The sequence below is a fragment of the Suncus etruscus genome, chromosome 14 (assembly GCF_024139225.1).
Source record: "Suncus etruscus isolate mSunEtr1 chromosome 14, mSunEtr1.pri.cur, whole genome shotgun sequence".
Taxonomy (NCBI): domain Eukaryota; kingdom Metazoa; phylum Chordata; class Mammalia; order Eulipotyphla; family Soricidae; genus Suncus; species Suncus etruscus.
Genome location: NC_064861.1, coordinates 33,194,403 through 33,215,817, shown reverse-complemented (window position 1 = coordinate 33,215,817; position 21,415 = coordinate 33,194,403). Strand labels below are relative to the sequence as shown.

The window sequence follows — 21,415 nt, the reverse complement described above, 5'->3', positions numbered from 1 at the left end:
GGGGATCAAACCGCGGTTCCTCCTAAGCTAGCTTGCGCAAGACAGATGCCTTATGCCACCACTCCAGCCCTCTAAATCAAAATCTTAAAAGTATTCTGATGGATCCTGGAGATAGCTTAGTGGACCCATTTTTATTTTATTTTATTTTTTTGGGTTTTTTTGTTTGTTTGTTTTTGGGCCACACTAGTGACGCTCAGGGGTTACTCCTGGCTATGCACTCAGAAATCGTTCCTGGCTTGGGGACCATAGAGGATGCCAGAGGATCGAATCACGGTCCATCCTATGCTAGTGCTTGCAAGGCCTTACCACTAGCACCACTTCTCCGGGCCCCATTTTATTTTATTTTATTTGCTTTTTGGATCATACCCGGTGCCACTCAGGGGTTATTCCTGGCTCTGCACTCAGAAGTCACTCTTTTTTTTTTTTTTTTTTTTTTTTTTTGGTTTTTGGGCCACACCCAGCGTTGCTCAGGGGTTACTCCTGGCTGTCTGCTCAGAAATAGCCCCTGGCAGGCACGGGGGACCATATGGGACACCGGGATTCGAACCAACCACCTTTAGGTCCTGCATCAGCTGCTTGCAAGGCAAACGCCGCTTGCTATCTCTCCGGGCCCAGAAGTCACTCTTGGAAGGCACAGGAGACCATATGGGATGCGGGAATTCGAACCACCGTCTGTTTGAATCAGCTAATGAGCAAGGCAAACACCCTATTGCTATGCTATCTCTCTAGCCCCAGTGGACCCATTTTTTTTATTTATTTTTAGTTTTTTAATATAAATTCTTTATTTAAGCACCATGATCATAAACATGATTGTAGTTGGGTTTCAGTCATAAACAGAACACCTCCCTTTACCAGTGCTACATGCCCACCACCAGACAGGCATGCTACTACAGTTATATATAAATTTTTTTAAGTTTAGTAAGCTGTTTTTGTTTCTTTCTTTCTTAAAGGATGTGTTAAAAAAATACAGTAGTAATGGTGTGAGAGTGGCAATCACCATTGTTTACATAGGTCCAGCAAAATGTAGGGAAAATGGAAAAAAAAGCCTTGGCCTAATTACAAGGAGGCCTCATTTTCTGGCATAAGACTGACTCTGGGCTCCAGGCATACCAGGCTGCCCAACCCCAAGTCATTCTCCGTGGTCCTGGCGAAACTTTTTCACACATTAGCTGTTGCTAGTGCCAGGTTCCTGTAGTTAAAGATTTTGGTTTTTGAGCATTTCCTTCATTAAGTCAGGTTGATGTGGAGCATCCTCTAGTTTTACTTCACCATTAGATGAGGAGAGACCTGCCCTGCAAGCAGTTTGTTTGCTGTTGCTAAGTCGTCTGGTGTTAAGAGAGCACTCTTTGGAATAAGTCAATACCAGAGCAGTGGTAGGGTCTTCCCTGGTAGATGTTTACTTCCTGACAATGTTATAGAAAATTGTGGTTGTTTCCATAGATGGTATCCATGGTTCAGGGTGTATAGGCAATGCTCATTCTTCTGAGGCCTGAGTCAAGTTATTATGCCAATGTTTAGGGTATAAGGCCTAACTGCATTACAAAATTTGTGTTCCCATCTCTATTAGATAAAAACTTGTTTGCATAATATAATATTTTCCCATTTTAATGTGCCAATGCAAAAGAGGAACAATGCCACCACAAATCCAACATTTCCCGTAACTTGGTTCTAACATGAATTCTATACAGAGAGACTCTTCTACCAGAATTCCTTATTGAACAGATACCAAAGGGGAGAAAAAAAAAAGACAAAAAAAAAACAGTGGGCAAAATTGTCACTATATAAGAGGATAGTCAAAAAGAGTTATAGATGTTAAAAAAATACATCTAAGATATACAAAGGAGATACACATAGTGGACCTTTTTAAACCCTGGTACCACATGGCCTCCTGCGCACCACTGAACTCGGCCAGCATGATCCTAATTGTCCCCAGCACTACAAGGCCCAAGTAGCTCATTATATTCAGCCCCTCATATTGATCCTTCTGGACCAGATGCCCCAGTATCCCAGGGACTTGGAAAAAGTGAGGGGGAAAGAATACTTTTGTGGAGCCAGGGAGATGGCTCAAAGGGCTATAGCACCTGATTAGAGAGGCCAGCATTGCTCTCTCAAAAAAAATTTTTTCTGCGAAGTATCATAGTGACCAGTGGTCACCAGTAGTGACCAATGGAGACAGTGCAGTGAAAAGTCCTCAACCAGGGGCCGGGCGGTGGCGCTGGAGGTAAGGTGCCTGCCTTGCCTGCGCTAGCCTAGGACGGACCGAGGTTCGATCCCCCGGTGTCCCATATGGTCCCCCAAGAAGCCAGGAGCAATTTCAGAGCACATAGCCAGGAGTAACCCCTGAGCGTCACAGGGTGTGGCCCAAAAACCAAAAAAAAAAAAAAAAAAAAAAGAAAATTCCTCAACCACCAGTCATTTTTCTCCTCATTACCCTATTAAAAAGCACAGCTCTAGTGACATTTCTCTGCCATTTTATTTTTAAATTTTTATCTTTAGTTATGATGAAGATGGTTTTGAGCCACACTTCATTGTGTTTGGGGTTTACTTCTGACTCTGCACTCAGGGTCTCTTAGTAGGGCTCTGGGGACCAGATGGGGTGCTGGGGATCGAAGTTCAGTTGGCACACGTACAAAGCAAGTGCTCTACATGCTGTGCTACTTAGTCCTTCTCTACCACTTTCTGTACATGCCACCTATGTACATATTATGTTCCTGAACTGTTCATACCCAAATAAGCCCTTATAATTATGCATAAGTTTCCTGGAGAACTGCTGAATAATATGCATGGACTATTAACTCACTCTAACTGTGCTGGGCATAAGACCAGACAGGCCCTCACTTCCTCTCTTTGAAGATATTCTATAAAATGTGTAGTTAGACTTGCTTCCCAACTCAAACTGTTCTGATGCCAATAAAGTGCCTCTTTTTCTATTCAGTTGTTCCTGTGCTCTTTTGAGCAGCACTGTCAAAGTTAGTTTCCTCTTCTCTACTTTTATATTACATTTATAAAACAATCATTGTCAAAGTGCTAATCCAATAAATTACATTTTAAAATGTACATTTAGTTCTCCGATCATTAAGGTACTATTATTGTAAAAATAGTATGTTTCAGTGTTAGATTTAGGAGCCTTCATTCTAAAAATCTAAAATTCCACTAGTGGGGCCAGAGTGATAGTACAGCAGTAGAGCATGGCCTTGCCTGTGGCCAACCTGAGCTGGAACCGCATTTGATCCCCATCATTCCCTATAGTCCCGAGTCTGCCAGGAGCAATTTCTGAGCACAGAGCCAGGAGTAAACCCTGAGTGTCACTGGATATGGCCCCAAAAATAAATAAATAAATAAATAAATAAATAAATAAATAAATAAATAAATAAAACAAAATCCTCTAGTAAATAAGCTAGTCACTAACTACATGTGACTAATTTTAATTGCAATGTGCCATAAAACACACATCAATGTATTATGGGGAGGTAAAGAATACTAAGATTTTGTGTGTGTGTGTGTGTGTGTGTATGTGTGTGTGTGTGTGTGTGTGTGTGTGTGTGTGTCATTTCTGGCCTTGTTTGGGCTTACTACTGGCTCTAATATCAGGATTACTCCTCTTGGGCTCTGGAGACTCATATAGGGTGCCCAGGATAGAACCTGGGCCTGCTGTATGTAAGACACACCCTACTGGGGCCGGTAAGATGGCGCTAGAGGTAAGGAAGGTATCTGCCTTGCAAGCGCTAGCCAAGGAAGGACTGCGGTTCGATCCCCCGGCGTCCCATATGGTCCCCCCCAAACCAGGGGCAATTTCTGAGCGCTTAGCCAGGAGTAACCCTGAGCATCAAATGGGTGTGGCTGGAAAAAAAAAGACACACCCTACTGGTGCTCAGGTTCCAAAATTCCATTTTTGTTTTTGTTTTTATTTTGGTTTATTTGTTGTTGTTGGTTGGTTGTTTGCTTTGGGGCCACATCAGATGTTACTCCTGGCTCTGTGCTCAGAAATCACTCCTCACAGGCTGGGGGGACCATATAGGATCCAAGAATAGGCTCATGCCCCACTCCAAGATTACTTTTTGTTATTTGTTTAGTTTGTTTCTGGGGCGCACCTGGAGATACTTAGGGGTTACTCCTGACTCTGAGCTCAGGAATTGCTCCTGGAAGAAGTGTGGAACATATGAGATATTGGAGATTGAACATGGATGGCTGTATGTAAGCCAAATGCCGTACCCACTGCACCTTTGCTCCAGTCACACCAAAATTACTTTTAATGTAAAAATAAAATAATCTCAATTGCTATATTAATTACACGATGAAATGACAATGCTCTGCATATATTGTATTAAGTACATTTGCCATTCCCTTATATATTTAATATGTATGAAGATAAAATAGGAGATCCCCAGTTACATTTGAATTCCATATATCCCAGCACATATTTGATAGATTTTTTTGTTTTGTTTTGTTTTGTTTTGTTTGGAGGGAGGTCCACACCCGGCAGCACTCAGAAATCTCTCCTGGCAGGCTCAGGTGACCATAGGGATGCTGGGAATCGAACCCAGGTCCGTCCTGGGTCAGTCACATGCAAGGCAAACGCCATACAGTTGTGCTAGCAGTCCAGCCACTAATTGCTTGTTTTCAAATTACCAGTTAACTCTTGGCTTAACTCTTCAGAAATAACTAATCTGTAGAAAACATTTAATCCTACAGTGCCATCGCCAGTAGTCTCCAAGTTAAAATTTCACATTTGGGGCCGGAGAGATATCAAAGCGGTGTTTGCCTTGCAAGCAGCCGATCCAGGGCCTAAGGAGTTGGTTCGAATCCCGGCGTCCCATATGGTTCCACCCCACCTTTGCCTGCCAGGAGCTATTTCTGAGGAGAGAGCCAGGAGTAACCCCTGAGCACCGCTGGGTGTGTCCCCAAAACCAAAATAAATAAATAAATAAATATTTTTTTCACATTTGTTGTAACACGTTAAAGGACAACAAAATGACCCAATGAGGGGGAAAAAAAGGTGTCTGGGTGAGCAGAACGAATGAGTCCAAATGAATTCCATGAAGCCAGTACCATTCATTCATCGCAGTCATCCGAATGGGAGAAGAGCATTTCATGGGAGTCGTTGCTTCCATGCCAACCGGGGTAGGAGGGCGTTTAATAAAGGTGCAAAGATGCAAAAGAAATCTAGTCTCCCCTAGAAGCTCGGGTGACGTCCAGGGCAGCGAACCAGAACCCCGAGACCCTAGGCCAGTTTCATTTCCCCCTGCCACCCGAAGAAGAAGAAGAAGAAAGCGTCTGGAGCGCGTTTGACATTCCCTAGGCCCTTGCGTCCTCCCTCCGCCCGGTGGGGCCGGGCCACTCGGGGCCGGGCCCGCCCACGCGGCGTCACGCGCGGCCCAGCACCGCCCCGTCCGCGCCGCTCAACGAGCAGGCCGGCGGGCGGGCCTAGAACCCGGGCCCAGAGCCCGCCCCGCCGCGGCCTCCCTCGCGCCCTATGTAAGTAAGTCAGAGCGGCCGCTGCAGCTCTAGCAGGTGCAGCAAGCGCCAGCAAGCCGGGCGCAGCAGCGGGGAGGTCAGCGGCCCGTCCGGGGCCGCTCGGGGCGGCGGCATGCGGGACTACGACGAGGCGACGGCGTTCCTGGGCCAGTGGGGGCGCTTCCAGCGCCTCGTCTTCTTCCTGCTGAGCGCCAGCATCATCCCCAACGGCTTCAACGGGATGTCCGTGGTGTTCCTGGCGGGGACCCCCGAGCACCGCTGCCGGGTGCCGGCCGCCGCCAACCTGAGCGCCGCGTGGCGCAACCACAGCGCCCCGCTGCAGCTGCGGGACGGCCGCTGGGTGCCCCACGCCTGCCGCCGCTACCGGCTCGCGGCGCTCGCCAACTTCTCGGCGCTCGGGCTGGAGCCCGGCCGCGACGTGGCCCTGGAGCGGCTGCCGCTCGAGGGCTGCCTGGACGGCTGGGACTTCAGCCGCGACGTCTACCTCGACACCATCGTCACCGAGGTGGGTACCGCCCGCCCCGGCCCGGCCCGGTCCGGTCCTCTCCCGGCTGGACTGGGCCAGCGCCAACGACACACTCGCAAGGCAGGCGGGCTGTCTGTCGGGTCACTCCAGCAAGCACCCACTTGACACTTGACACTGTCACTGCCCCGGTCTCAACGCAGGAGCCAATCGCAACGCAGGGGCCTCCTTCAGCCAGGTGGCCTGGAAACAGTAGTTTAGGAGGTGACATCCAGCCAGAGCACAGTGTGGACCTAGGGTCCATCCTGGTGATGCCCCAGAGATGCTCTCAGGCCTTGAATGCTCAAAATTCCCCAGAGTGGGAGCCAGGCAACTAAATTCTGTCCACCCTGGTGATGCCCCGGAGATGCTCTTGAGTGCTCAGAATTCCCCCAGAGTGGGAGCCTGGCAGCTAAATTCTCCTTGTGGGGTGGGTTGGGGTGGGTTGGGGTGGGGTGAGGTGGGGTTGCCCTCAAACACACACAGGGTTGGGGTTGCCTGCCACAGTGGCATAGTGCTAGAGGATTCTGCTAGTGGTTCTTGCCAGGCAAAGTCTGTGTGTGTGTGTGTGTGTGTGTGTGTGTGTGTGTGTGTGTGTGTGTATTAGGGGGGTTCTGCTATTTTGTGTGTGTGTGTGTGTGTGTGTGTGTGTGTGTGTATTAGGGGGGTTCTGCTATTGGTTCTTGCCAGGTTCTGCTAGTGGTTCTTGCCAGGCAGTCGTGTGTGTGTGTGTGTGTGTGTGTGTGTGTGTGTGTGTGTGTGTGTGTGTGTGTGTATTAGGGGGGTTCTGCTATTGGTTCTTGCCAGGCAGAGTCCTTGTTTTACCCTTTGAACAACCTCCATGTCCTTTTCCTGAACTTTTAAAACTAAATTAAGATTGTGGTTTTTTTCCTTAAGATTGTGTATTTAAAAATGTCTTAAATTTCCTTTCTCCAGTTATTCTTCCCCATCCATTCTCCCCACAAAATAGCAGTCCAGCTATGCCTTTTAAGGAACTGTTTAGCTTTAGTTCATCTGTGGATGGTGCCATATTCACCTGGAATAGCAAGGTTTAGTTAAAGCATATCACACTCATTCGTGGAGTGGGAAAACTTTTCCACCTCACAGGCCTTGGAATTTCCTTGGGGAGCTTTTTCTGGCTTCTCAAGACCATCCACAGTCACCCGAAGGTGGATATGTGATGTGATGCAAATGGTTCATATTGATGAGCTTTGCTAATTTTAGATGCTGCTTTTGAGGGGGTCTTAGTAAAACTGAGTCAGCCAGGCTGGTCACAAAAACCCTGGTGAACACTAGGGCACTAGGCTTCACCACCAATGTTTACCATTGGGAATTCACTGCTGAGAGGAGGCTTCTTGAAGGAACATGCCTCCTCGAAGAAAAATGTTGCACCCAAAGGCCCTGCTATGAAGTGAGAACCAATGTAGCAGGAGAGCAGTTACCTGAGGTGCTGAAGAGGTGGGTACACCGGTCCTGGTAAGATATCGGACTCTTCTGAGCTTCTACTGGGCTCATAGGACTCCTTCTGTGTTACTTCATCAAGGAAGCCTGATGCTGCCTGTGGGACTGTGTGTCTGCATGCATGTGTGCATATGTACACATGTGCTCCCCATGTTCAGACAGTGGGTGTCTATGGAACCTGTGCTTAGTGTACATTCATGGACATGGACATGTAGGAGTATGGCCCAAGCCCCACTGGGAACTTATAGCTCTGACATCATTCCAGGGCCCTAAGGCATTGTTACGTGACATAAAAGTGGCCCAAAGACTTCAGTACAGACAATTAAAACTTTGTGTCTTTGCAAATCCTCTGTCCTGGCCTCCTGAAGGAGTTCGTCAACCCACTGAAAAGCTGAATGCTGAGACACAGGACACCTGTGACACCTGCCCCTCAGGTGTCTGCAGAAGCCACACAGACTCTGTAACATGAGTCCCTTCAGGCTCTGCTATTGGCTATCTGAGGAAGAGGGAGGCAGTGAAATGAGAAGCCAGAACATTTGTGGGTTTTCTCCCCCAAACCTTAGGATTCTTGGGTCACCTGCCTGGGTTATAGTGATAGTAGCATTGGTGAGCTCCCCCCATGATCCTGCCTTGAAGGATCCTTGAGCTATGTGGCTGCCAGTCTTTTTCTTTTTTTATTTTTATGTTAACCTACTCATTTAGCTGTCTTAGCAGTTTCGCAAGAGCTGTGTGCCCTCTCACCTACTTACAGGAGCTAAGTCTTTGAGGGAGGCAGGATTAATACATTACCTAGCTCCCTGGAGATGCTTAAAGGAGAAGCCAAATTCATACTGCTGCTTTCCCCAGGTGAATATGAGTGACTATTCTTGGGCTCTGTTGGAGTCACCTTCTGCGGTATCCTTTTCACCAAAGCCCATTTTTCACTCAGCACAGATCTGACCTGCTGACCAGTGAGGTGTGTAAGGTATCAAATTCCTCACAGGGCTTTTCTACACAAGATGATAAAACCTCAGGCCTCATGTGTGACAATTTTTTCCCCCAGCTGAAGTTAAACTAGGTAAACACAGCCTTAAGCGTTGTAATGGCATCTCATCATCTCTCACAAGGCCGAATGGAATACTGGATCAACAGACAGACATTCAGGGTAGATTTTTATAAATTGGATTAATGAATGATTAAGAATCATTAATTAATGATTAAGAACATTAAGAACATCTAACACTGGACAGCTGAAGAAGAAATCAATGGGTTTTTAATTTAGGCAGTGGTTGGGAAACATGGAAATGTTGGAAGGGAAATATAATCCCTTTCTCCACAGACTAGGGTTTGATCCCTGCAGGATCTGTAGCCAGGCATTGGAAAAAGGCAGAGAGCAGGGGACACAATGTCTGAGGTGAAAGGTGGGGCTGATTTGCCATTCAGTACTTCCAACCCTTTTCAGCCCTCCTGAAGCACTGGGGAATCAGCCCCCAAATCCTATTTCCGCCCCTTAGTATGGGAACCTTGCCAGTTCATCACAAGGGGGGAGCCATGCTTTTTATTTTCTTCCTGGCCTACAGCCGAAAAGGTTTCTTAAAGGAATCTAGCCCTTCCAGCACCCATGAGTTGATTTTCTTTGACTTAAATTTGGTGGTTTTATGCCCTTCATTCCACCCTAGCTCACAGAAGTTCCCTGCCATGCCCTTAGCAAACAATCTGGCACATTCTTTATTGTCCTGAAAAGCACTATCTTTGCCTGAACTAGCTTTTCTATTAATCTTACCTATGTGTAGTCTTGGAAATTTGGGGCATTCCATTGTTATTCATGTTATTCATAACAGCCTGTGAGGCTGGACTTCGGGACTGACCTGGGTTCTAGAGCCAACATCTATCTGCTGTGCTCTGTAATGACCTTGCTCGGGAGCAACCTCTCTTGCTGATGCTCCTGGCCAGCCAGAGGGTCCTGCATATGGACAAGCCTCCTGACCTATCAAGTAGCTGAATCCCTTTCTAGTAAGCCCAGGACAAACTCCTTTGCTCAAAGTTATGGTAGTTGACCCAGGGAATGGAATAAGGGAAAAAATATTGTCAAGATTGAAATTTGGGGTTCATCTGGATTTGGAGCCTAGAGAATAAGACTAAAGAATACAGCCTGATTGAATGTTGGCCACATTTAAAAATTGAAACAATTTTATTTACAAAATCCTTTATAGTTGCATAGATAGTAAATCAGGGTTAGTCCTACCACCAGTATTGACCTCCTTCCACTGTGTTCCCAGTATATGTATTCCAGTGACTACCTTTTGCCCTTCAGCCTGCCAGTATAACAGGCCCGTTTAAAGTTTAGATTGTGACAGTTTGGGTCTCTTTTGTTGTTGGTTTGGATATTTAATTCTGTCCTTTTATTTTTTTAATCTCCACTAATGCATGCAAGACTGCTTGGCCCCTGGCCTCCATTCTTTTATATTTGTGTTTCTCCTCCTCCACTCAGTTTCTTTCCTTCTTACTGTACTCGGGGCTAAGTGTTTTTAAGACAACTCTTATTTGGACCATTGCATTTCTTCATACAGTTATTCTAAATACCACTTATAAGTGATTTCATTCTGTATTTGTCCTCTGGCTTACTTCATTTAACATAATATCTTCCAGTTCCATCCATTTTTGCTGCAAATTACATGATTGCATCATTCCTTTTAGCTATGTAGTAGTCCATTAGATATATGTACTACATCTTCATGATCTAGTAATCAGTTGTAAGACATCTAGGTTGATTCCAGGTCTTAGCTATTGTATTGAGTGCTGCAAAGAATAACAGTGTGCATACATTCTTTTGAATTAATGCTTTTCTGTTCTGGGGATAGATACCCAAGAGAGGGATTTCTGGGTCATATGGTAGCTCAATTTTGAGTTTACTGAAAACCCGCCATACTGTTTTCTATAGGGGTTGGACCTGGCAGCATTTCTATCAGCAGTGGATGAGAGTTCCTTTCTCACTATATCCTTGCCACAGAGATTAATCCCATTATTTTGATATATTTGGCCACATTTTTATTTTCTGTTCTCTCATGTTTATACCCAACAGCTGTCAAGCTATTGTTCTGTGCAGGCTCTGCCAAGGGATATGATGGCCAAGAGTTTCTGGGGACAAGGACCCTCTCCTGACTGCAGTTGGAGTCAGTTGAGATGTGTGTGGGTAAATGCCAACTTCAGTGTAGGGGGTGGCTTGTCCACTTGTTTGACTGTTGAAGCAGTCAGGGGGCACATCTCAGAAAAGTGCTTCTGCCCTGTGGCACAGACCTTATCTCTATCTCTTCCATCCACCTTAGAGGTAAGAACATTCAGTCCCAGCCTGGTCCTGCATTGTCAAAAGGCAGCACCAATCAAGTATTGTGTACAAGAGGCACAGTTTCCTCTCTCTAGAATATCAGAGAGATTGCACTCTGATATTATACTCAATAAAGGAGTATTAAGTATAAAGGGCACATACTATACACAAGTGAAGTGCATAGTTTGAAGAGCTTAAGCCAGGGCCTGGAGAGATAGCACAGTGGTGTTTGCCTTGCAAGCAGCCGATCCAGGACCAAAGGTGGTTGGTTCGAATCCAGATGTCCCATATGGTCCCCTGAGCCTGCCAGGAGCTATTTCTGAGCAGACAGCCAGGAGTAACCCCTGAGCATTGCCAGGTGTGGCCCAAAAAAAAAAAAAAAAAAAAAACCTGTGTGCATGAGCATATGCGTATGTGCGTAAATTATCACACCAAGACAGTCACAGTTTTTGTCTCAAGCATGCGGGCACAGGGCCGGAGAGATAGCACAGTGATAGGGCTTTTGCCTTGCATGCGGCCGACCCAGGACAGACCGGGGTTTGATTCCTGGCATCCCATATGGTCCCCTGAGCCTGCCAGGAGTAACCTTGAGCACTGCTGGGTGTGGCCCCAAAACAAAACAAAAAACAAAACAAACAAAAAGAGTTAGGGTACATGTCCTTTTGCAAGATTTGTGGCCAGACTTTTGCCATTTATACGTCTTTTCACAGTTCACCTAGATGAAGGGTAGCAGTGCTAACCTCATAAATCTGCTTCTTAGCCTACCTTTCACTCTGCTTTGGTATTTAATCTTATCAGAGAGTTCACTACATGCCAAGAGGCAGTGTCACTGACCTGGTGTGGAGTGACTGAAGTCCTCCTGAAGTCATGTCTGCAGAACCAGGAGCTCAGTCTAAGATCCTTCAAATTCCCTGTGAACACAACCAGCTTAGCATAGACTTATGGGCTTCCATCTGAGGAGGACTTAGTCCAAATCATGGAACCTAGCATAGCCCATTTATTTAATGGTTAACAAGTGACTGAGTGGAACACAGCTCTATGCATGTCCTCAGGTTCATGATCTGATACCTTTCATGACCCTATTCATAGAGATCCTAAATCCAGCATGGACTCCTTTAGGAGGACCCAAAGTCAGGCATTATTGAAATTATGAGCATTATTGGAAACTGCCCATGTTGGATAGAAGTAAACATTTGCAGTCAGCCGGACTGAATCAAGTGCTGATGAGGCAGCTCAGAGCCTGGGCCCAGGTGGGTGCTGTGGGCACCTTGTCTCCTGCAAAGATGTCTGAGTTGGTTTCAGAGCACCTGGTCTTGTCTAACCACAATTCCCAATAAGTTTAATATTGGGAGACCTGGAAAGATCTTGGGAGTTGAGGCACCATAACCCGACACTCAGTGTTGAAACCCTGAGACTTCCCTTGCCTGTAAGAAAGCCAGACTATGCAACCACCACTGACTATATTAATTTCCTTTTCTTTCTATTTTTTGTTTTGTTTTTGTTTTTGAGCTATACCTGGTGATGCTCAGAAGTTACTCCTGGTAAGTTTGGGAACCATACAAAGTGCCAGGGATTGAACTCAGGTCGGCTGCATGCAAGACAGGTGCCCTACTCATTGTACTGTCACTTCAGCCCCTACTTTAACTTTCTCCATCTTTGTTGCTGCAAAAACAAGTACCTGCTAGCAGGGATCAGATTTCTTCATATCCAAAGTGGCAACAGCACCTGAAGTCCTTGGAGCTGTGCCTGGCACACAGACAACAGTGCCCCTTACCCCCATAATATGTTTCCATGATACACATGCTGCTTGAGCAGACCAACTACACAGGGCCTGCCTGGGGTCCCCCAAAGTCTTCCCGGAGAGATAGGGTCTAAGTGTTGTCCATGCTGAGACTGCAGTGGTGGAATTGCCACCAGAACTTGAGCATAGTCCTACATGCTTAGCTGAGTCTGGATTTCTGTGTGTGTGTGTGTGTGTGTGTGTGTGTGTGTGTGTGTGTGTGTGTGTGTGTGTGTGCTGGATTTTTCTTTGTTCTTTTTTGTTTGTTTGTTTGTTTTGTTTTGTTTGCTTATAGGGCCACACCCATTGGAGCTCAGGGGTTACTCCTGGCTCTGAGCTTAGAAATAGCTTCTGGCAGGCTCAGGGGGGGGGGGCGCGGGCATATTGGATGCTGAGAATCAAACCTGGATCTGTCCTGAATTGGCCGAGTGCAAAGCAAATGCCCGATTGCTGTGTAATCTCTCCGGCCCCTGCTTTGGTTTTTGTTTAAGTCATATCCAGTGATGCTCATGGGTTACTCCTGGTTCTGCACTGGCAATGCTTAAGGGACTTTATAGGATGCCAGGGATCAAACCCAGGTCAGTGGCATTCCAAGGACATGCCCTACCTTCTGTAATATATTTCCAGCCCAAACAACTTGGTTTGGGCAGTTTAGACCTGAAGCACAAACACTTCCTAGGACATGAACTGTCATCCCTTTCCCAGTGTTTGCATAGTTTATGGGCTTCTTCCTGATTGTGATACCAGCAGCAATCCTGAGAGACCCTCATTCTGCTTCGAAGTTCTGTTTGTCCAGACTGGGGAGCCACTAGTTAGCTTCAATACCCAGGTAACTGGAGGCTGCAGTCACCCTTCCTTCCCCCCCCCCCCACCCAGAAAACAGAGGCACAAACTCACTTTCCCTCTGTCCCTGGGCCAGCGGAAAAGCTTTGTTCTAGGACACCTCACACAACCCAACTTGTTTGTTTCTGAGGAACTGGCAGGCTCCATAGAGGGTCAGATAGCCCTGCCAGGCAAATGAGGGTCTAAAATTCCTTGGAGGGCTGCCTTCTTGGTTACTGTGGAGCAACCACTCTGTCTGGGAAATGTTTTTCTGGGAACCACCAAGCTTCCTGTTTGGGCTTTTCTTCATTCTTTTAGCTCCTTGATAGCCTGAGGTGACCATAGGTTGATTCCTAAGAAGCTTCCCTATTCCCACAGGCTCTTCCTGGTCCTTGGAGATGAAACTACAAATTGGGTGCTGGGAAACCCAAGTCACACAGCCTTCACCTGCCTCCGCCATTCCCTGCACCTACAAATGAGGGAAATTAAGGCATAGTGAAATATAGGGAAACTTGTCTGAGGTATGATAACCAGTAACAGCATTGATATAAAGACCCAGCCTCTTGGCTTCCAGCTCAGAGCTCTCATCTGTAGTGGGTCTTGTGTTAGCACAGTGTTGGGCATCTCAGATCCAAACCAGGGTCCTTGTCTCAGGGAGAGGGATGGAGCAGGGCTGAGGGAACAGGTCCATGTGATGTCCTATGTCCTCAGATCCTGAGAAGCCCAGAGCCCTCTGGAACCACTCAGGTGCTATTCCCATCCAAGTCAAATCCCACTGAACTGAGGCCTCTGCTCTTCCTTGACCTTAGTTGCTGATCTAGATTCTTTTTTTCTTAGTTGCTGATCTAGATTCTTTTTTCCCTCTGCCTCTTCTTCTTCTTCTTCTTCTTCTTCTTCTTCTTCTTCTTCTTCTTCTTCTTCTTCTTCTTCTTCTTCTTCTTCTTCTTCTTCTTCTTCTTCTTCTTCTTCTTCTTCTTCTCCTCCTTCTTCTCCTCCTCCTCCTCCTCCTCCTCCTCCTCCTCCTTCTTCTTCTTCTTTTGCTGTCTAGATTCTTAAGGGGGACCCGCTCTCTACTCAACCATACCACATCACATGGGATTGTGGTGATACCTACACAGCATGAAGGAATGAGGCATTCTGACTTTTTATTTTTATTATTATTATCTTTTGTTGTTGTTTTTTTGGGGGGAGCACACCTAGAAATGCTCAAGGCTTTCTCCAGTAGGGATTGGTGGAACCAAATGTGGTATCAGGAATCAAGCTCAGGTTAGCTGTGTGCAAAGCAGTGCCCAACCTACTGTACTCTATCACACTCTGGCCCCACTCCAATTTCATTTTCTAAGACTTTTTAACTTAAAACGTTTCCCCAGTTTCCCAACTAATGCTCAGATGACAGTTTCCTGGCTTTGTGGGCTTGACCACTGACCTTGGTCCAGTGATGTAGTACTGGTCATTATGCATCACTACCAGGGCCACGAGAGGTACATGCCCCTTGGTGGTGGGTGAAGGCATGTGTTGCCAGAGACTGAATTCATAGAATTCATATGCATAGAAGGCATATGCTTCAGACCTTTATACTGTCTTTCTGCTCCCCCGCAAGTTAAAATTTTATTTTATTTTTATTTTATTTTTTTTGTTTTTTTATTTTTGGGTCACACCCAGCAATGCTCAGGGGTTACTACTGGCTCTCGCTCAGAAATCACTCCTGGCAGACTCGAGGGACCATATGGGATGCCAGGATTTGAACCACCATCCTTCTGCATGCAAGACAAATGCCCTACCTCCATGCTATCTCTCCAGCCCCCAAGTTAAAATATTTTGGAAAAAAAAATGAGTGATACATCCCTGTGCTCCTCTTACAGTGGAACCTGGTATGCGAGGACGACTGGAAGGGCCCGTTCGCCATCTCCTTGTTTTTCGGGGGTGTGCTTGTGGGCTCCTTCATCTCGGGGCAGCTCTCAGACAGGTAAGATGGCTTTCTATCTCCCGTAGCTACAAGTGGCCTCTGCATTGAGCATGTCTGCCCCAGCCCATGATTTCTGGGAGTGTTCTCTCAAGCTAGGCCCCTGCATTTCACAAAAAAAAAAAAAAATCCACAAAAGATCATTTTATCACATGAACTCTATACAGAACCAAGAGCCCAAAACCTCTGCTTCCTGATTCTTGCTGAGCAAAGCAACATGAATCAAGTCTGGGATTCAGTTGAACAGGAAATCTGCCAGGATTCACCTTCTGCAACAGTCTGGCTGCCCTTCACTAATGGGACATATGGGACATGACCCTTTCATTTCCTCTGGCACGGAGAGGCGGGCATCTCATACATGCACACGTGCTGGGCTGTGGACCACCAGGCGAATGCTTTCCACCAGGAAGAATGCAGTGGGCAGGACTCTGTCCACAGAGCTGATGGCTAAGAAGTTAGAGCTTATAACACATCGTGGCCAAGAGGGAGTTGAAGTTTTAACGCATGGTTTATTCCTGGCTTAAAGAGAGCCCATTTGGGGCCGGGCGGTGGCGCTGGAGGTAAGGTGCCTGCCTTGCCTGCGCTAGCCTAGGACGGACCGCGGTTCGATCCCCCGGCGTCCCATATGGTCCCCCAAGAAGCCAGGAGCAACTTCTGAGCGCATAGCCAGGAGTAACCCCTGAGCGTCACAGGGTGTGGCCCAAAAACCAAAAAAAAAAAAAAAAAAGAGAGCCCATTTACTTTAAAAATTAGAGCAAGAGTTTAGATACTATGTGTGAGAAGTAAGGTACATAGTTTCTGTGAAGTTTCCAGAGAGTTCTAGTACCTGGAACTTTAGAGTCTGTTGGAGAAGCCTGTGGGGGAAAAGTTGTTTTCAGCATAGTCCTGGGCCACTCAGGCCTATGTGAAGTACCTACATACTACATAAATTTTCTTCTCACCCCAAGCCCTGTGCATAGGAGTTCCAGCTGATTGGTGGGGTGTAATATATCTCCACCAGGGAATGTCACAGTTTAAGTTTTAACTTTAGTTTAAGTTTTGAATTGGGGGTGTATGAGCATTCAACTCCATGGGAGATTTGGGCCTCAAACACCTGGAGTCACCTCAGAGTGACTCATCAAACTTTGGACATGAGTGAAATTGCCTGGGAGAGTGTAAAATGAGAAAGGGGGTGCTCAAGCCCTCCTGGGGGTGATGGGAAAATCCTCTACCGTTGTGGTGAGTAGTACTTTAGACTCATAGGATTTACCTTCATGTGAAAAGGAGAGGGGTACCCCCAGTTCAGAGTTGAAATTCAGTGTGTGTTTTTGGTCTTTGGTTTGGGGTTCATAGCTAGCAATGTTTAAGGGTTACTCCTGGCTCTGCACTCAGGAGTTTACACTCAGCAGACCATCCTGGGATGCCAAGGATCCGATCCAGGTCAACAGCACATAGGCCAAGTACCTTAGTGACTGTATTATCATTTCAGCCCCTCCATGTTTGTGTCACAGATTCTGTAGATGTCTATGATCTGATTATCCAGAAACCCTGATTGCTTCTTGACTAAATGAACATGATTTTTGTTTTTTGGGGGGGCCACACCCACAGATGCTCAGGGCTTACTCCTGGCCCTATACTCAGTAATTACTCCTAGTGGGCCCCTCAAGAATAATTTTACCTGTGGAGTAAGTAATTACTTATGGGGTGCCCAGGATTGAATCCAGTTTGGCTACATGTAAGGCTGTGCCCTATCTGCTGTTCCATTGCTCTAACTCACTTGATTCTATTTATTTTCGGGTTTTGGGTCACACCTGGCAGCACTCAAAAATTACTCCTGACTCTGCACTCAGAAATTACTCCTGGCAGGCTTGGGGCACCATATGTATGTCAAAGATCGAAACTGGGTCAGCCATATGAAAGGCAAATGCCCTCCCTGCTGTGCTCTTGCTCTGGCCTGATTTTATTATTTAAATTAGCAAATTACTTGTAAGGTGAACTAAGTCCAGTAAGTGAAATAAAAATGTGAGGAATAGAGGGCTGTATAGCAGATAGGTCCTAGCCTTGCACACAGCTAACGTAGGCTCAATCCTTGGCATCCTGTTATGGTCTGTGGAGCCCTCCAGAAGTCATCTCTGAATGCATAACCAGGTATAATTCCTGAACAATGCTGATATGATCTAAAAACAAACCAACAATGAGATGTGGTAGCTTCAGACCCTGACTCTCCCTCCTTACTTACTCCTAAGTAAGCCAGAGGAAAAAGCTAAGACAAGCAAATCAAGCAAGATTTGTGTTCTCAGCTGGTTGTTTGGGATAGTCAGAGAAAAGATTGTGGTTTTGTTTTGGGTTTTGGTCCATGAAATGCTGGAGGCTCTCGAGATATTCCTGGCAGGCTTGGGGAACCATCTGGGATGCAGGGAATCAAACCTGTCGACCCTATACAAGGCACATCCTACCAGCTGTGCTATTGCACCTGCCCCTAGAAGCTTTTTATTTATTTAGGATAAAAGTTCAGCCTTCATGGGGCCAGAGAGATAGCACAACAGTAGGGCATTTGCCTTGCATGCAGCCAATTCAGGATGGACAGTGGTTTGAATCCCAGCAACCAGTGTGGTCTCCCATGCCTGCCAAGAGTAACCCCTGAGTGTCACCAGGTGAGAGCCAAATACCAAAAAAGAAATGTTAGCCTTTGTGGCCTAGAACAAGTCTTAAGGGACCTGAGTAATAGCACAGTGAGGAGGATGTTATCCTTGCACATGGCCAATACAGGTCCGATCTCTGACATCCCATGTGGTTCCCCTAGACTGCCAGGATTGATTTCTGAACACAGAGCCAGGAATAACCAACCCCTGAGCACTTCCAGGTGTGGCCCAAAAAAAGCAAACAAAAATCTTGAAATTCAAGAGCATTACAATAATCCCGAATTGTCAAAGGGTTTTTATCTGATGGTATTGAATTACCTTTAGATGTTTGAATTACCAAAAAGGTGCAGTTTTTTGGATACTTCCTGTTTCGTAGGGAAGTGTGTGTTTGAACTTTTGTTGACTTGCCAAGAGAGTGTTTATTGTCTCCACCCTGCTCTGCTCAGCCAGGGAGCCATATGGTGAGGACTTTGAGGGGAGGGCAGAATTCCACCTGTCTGCCCAATCAGTGCCCCTGATGCCCTGCAGGTGCTCTGGTTATCTCGTTACTCAGCACTACCAGGCAAGGCTCCTTCTACAAAACTCCTCAATATCTGTGCTATAGATCTTTTTTTAGTGTATTTTTTTAAGATTTGTTTTGTTGTTAATTTTTTTCATTGCAATTTAAGTAATACAGTTAAAAAAGTATTGGAGTATAAATTTATTGTATTCCACCACCCCCAAAGTGCCCTGACACTCCACTACAGTTCTTATTTCACCTCTGTTCCCACCTTTATTCTCCCCTCTCCTGTCTACCCCTGTTAATCAGTTTAGTAGTCTAAGACCAAGGGTTTGCCATTGTTGGACACTGTTCCCTTGTTTTGTCTCTCTATACCACATCTGAGTGAGGTCATCGATATTTATTCTCCTCTCTCTCGATTACTTTATTTAACATGACATGATGCCCACCAGTTCCCTCCAGTTGCAGTGAGCTGCAAGTTGAGGAAAATATACTGATATTCTGAGTCAGAGAATGATTCTTTGTGGGGAGCCGTGCTTAACATCTTATGTTTAACATCTCTGGCCTTTAACCTACTAGATTTTAGTAGCACTAAAACCAAAGCAAAAGTCTGTTGCAATGAAGAAAAACTAAATTCTCAAACAATGCTGAAAGGCTCCATGAGTCCAGTCTCCTCCTAGTAGCACTGGCTCCTTCTGTTTGTCACCCCCTCCTGTCCAGTTGCATGTGCTCTTCACAGTCTGAAGTTTTCTCCACCAGGAAGGATAACAGAAGTCCCCAGCTCACCCTGTGTATTTGAGCACCTTTTTCAAATTGAAAATTTAAAGGGGTTATCATATGATTAATGTGTGTCCCCTTCACTGAAGGCCTGGCCCTGCTTTCTTTTCTTTTACTAGAAACTTCTATTTGGGCCTTCTCTTGGTGTCCTTCCCAGTGAAGGAGGTTCCTACATTGTGCCCCTTTAAGACCTGGGTGCCCAGGACATACAATCATATTTTCAGTGATGTGATGGCAGTACTGAAATGATCAGTATTCCTGGCAGTACTCAGGGAATTATGTAGGGACTGGGATCAAACCCAGGTCAGCCACAAGCAGGGAAAGAACCCTGCCTGCTGTACTTGTGATGGCTCATCTGAAACATGATCACTCTCTCACAAACTAGACCAGAAGCTTCCCAAACTTATTTGATGTACTATCTGCTTTCAGGGAAAAAATAATAGCCCCTGAAAATCTATCTTCTTTAAGAAAACAAAACAGTCAACACTCTTCCTGTTGGAAGAATCAGGCTGCTACAGTCCATCTAGATCCATCTTTGTCCAGAGGCCCCTGGGTAGTGTCACCTGCTTTGGGAAACATAAGAGAAATTTTCTTCAATTTCTTCATACATATACATATGTATGTTCTATATTATATATGTTTGTATATATGTATGTTCTATATTATACTAGTATAATATATATTATATATACAATATTATACTTATATTTATTATAAAATAAATATTATATTTATATATGATATTATATTGTATATATCTGACAAAACTCAGATGCTGAATGAATCTGCCCATTTTTAACAGTTGACTCTTTCCTTCTTTTTTGTGGTATGTCTTTAAAAGGAAACAAAATTAAGAAATATATTTCGGGGCCGAGAAATAGCATGGAGGTAAGGCGTTTGCCTTTCATGCAGAAGGTCATCAGTTCGAATCCGGCTCCCATGTGGTTCCCTGTGCCTGCCAGGAGCAATTTCTGAGAATGGAGCCAGGAGTTTCCCCTGAGCACTACCAGGTGTGACCCAAAAACCACAAAAAAAAGCAAAACAAAGAAAATATATTTCAATGAACATAGATACCAAAAATCATACAGAACAAATGTATGGTTTAATGAATTATTACTACCACCAAGTCACGACAGAACTCACTGACCTTTGAGAAACTACATTCAAGAGCCCAACAACATCCTAAGGATAGTGGCTTTCCCTCCAGCTCCAATAAAAAGCCATTAGCTAAACATTTATTATTCACCTTTCTATATAGTTTTTGTTAATTTTATCAGCTAATTGGACACCCTTAGGCACAGATTTAGTCTTGCCAATTAAAATATGGTCTGCCTTTTAATCTACTTGAATGTTTGTCTTGGGGTTATACCCAGCAGTCTTAGGGCTTACTCCTGGCTCTGCACTTAGGAATCCTTCCTGGCAGGCTTGGAGGACCATATGGGATGCCAGGGATTGAACTCTGGTCAACTGCATGCAAGGCAAGTACCCTAAATACTATACTGTATCACTCTTGCCCACGATTTATTTTGTGACTAACATACAGCACTACCACTGTAGACTTTCCTATCATGGATGTTGCTGATTTCATACATGTCTTTTCAGCACACTCCTCTCCTCTGCATTTCTTGCAAATTATCAATGGGACCAAGAGAACAAATTATCAGATTTGTGTCATTCCCTTCACAGGATTGCAGGAGGCACATTGGGTGCATTTGTCTCTTTCTGTGATGTTTTATAGTTGGAGTATAATTCACAGATGTTATTCATGGAGACCATAATAATTCTGATTTTAACTTTCTTTTTTATTTGATAGTTGGAAAACTCTATAAAATTATCCTTTCCCAAGGACTGGAGTAATAGTACAACAGGTAGGGCACTTGCCTTGCATTCCACTGACCTGAGTTCAATTTTTAAATTTTTTATAATTTTTTATTTTTTATTATGAGAACAAAGATACAAAGAAAGAGGACAAGGTAAAGTTACAATGGGAGGACAATAACCCATAAACAGAATTCTCAGAAGAAATCCCCTTGCTGACACCTTAATTTTGAACTTTCAGGCAAAAATAATTAAGAAAAATAAAACAGAACCCATGCACAATTACTTTGTCCCTCAAGTCTCCAGATTGTAGTACATTATAACATTTCTTAGCAGTTCACAAAGCAATCTAAAGCCATAAAATTTATGTAACTTACAAAAATAAATTTATGT

At 45.2% G+C, this 21,415-nt stretch overlaps 1 protein-coding gene across 1 annotated transcript in view; it reads left to right on the top strand.

Moving 5' to 3' along the window:
• The first annotated feature begins 5,587 nt into the window (after positions 1 to 5,587).
• Positions 5,588 to 21,415, top strand: part of LOC126027731 (solute carrier family 22 member 5) — a 31,619-nt gene continuing 15,791 nt past the window's right edge. Inside the window, exons 1-2 of the mRNA XM_049786739.1 lie at positions 5,588 to 5,980; positions 15,207 to 15,310. Coding sequence (XP_049642696.1) covers positions 5,588 to 5,980; positions 15,207 to 15,310 — 497 coding nt within the window. The remainder of the gene's footprint in view (positions 5,981 to 15,206; positions 15,311 to 21,415) is intronic.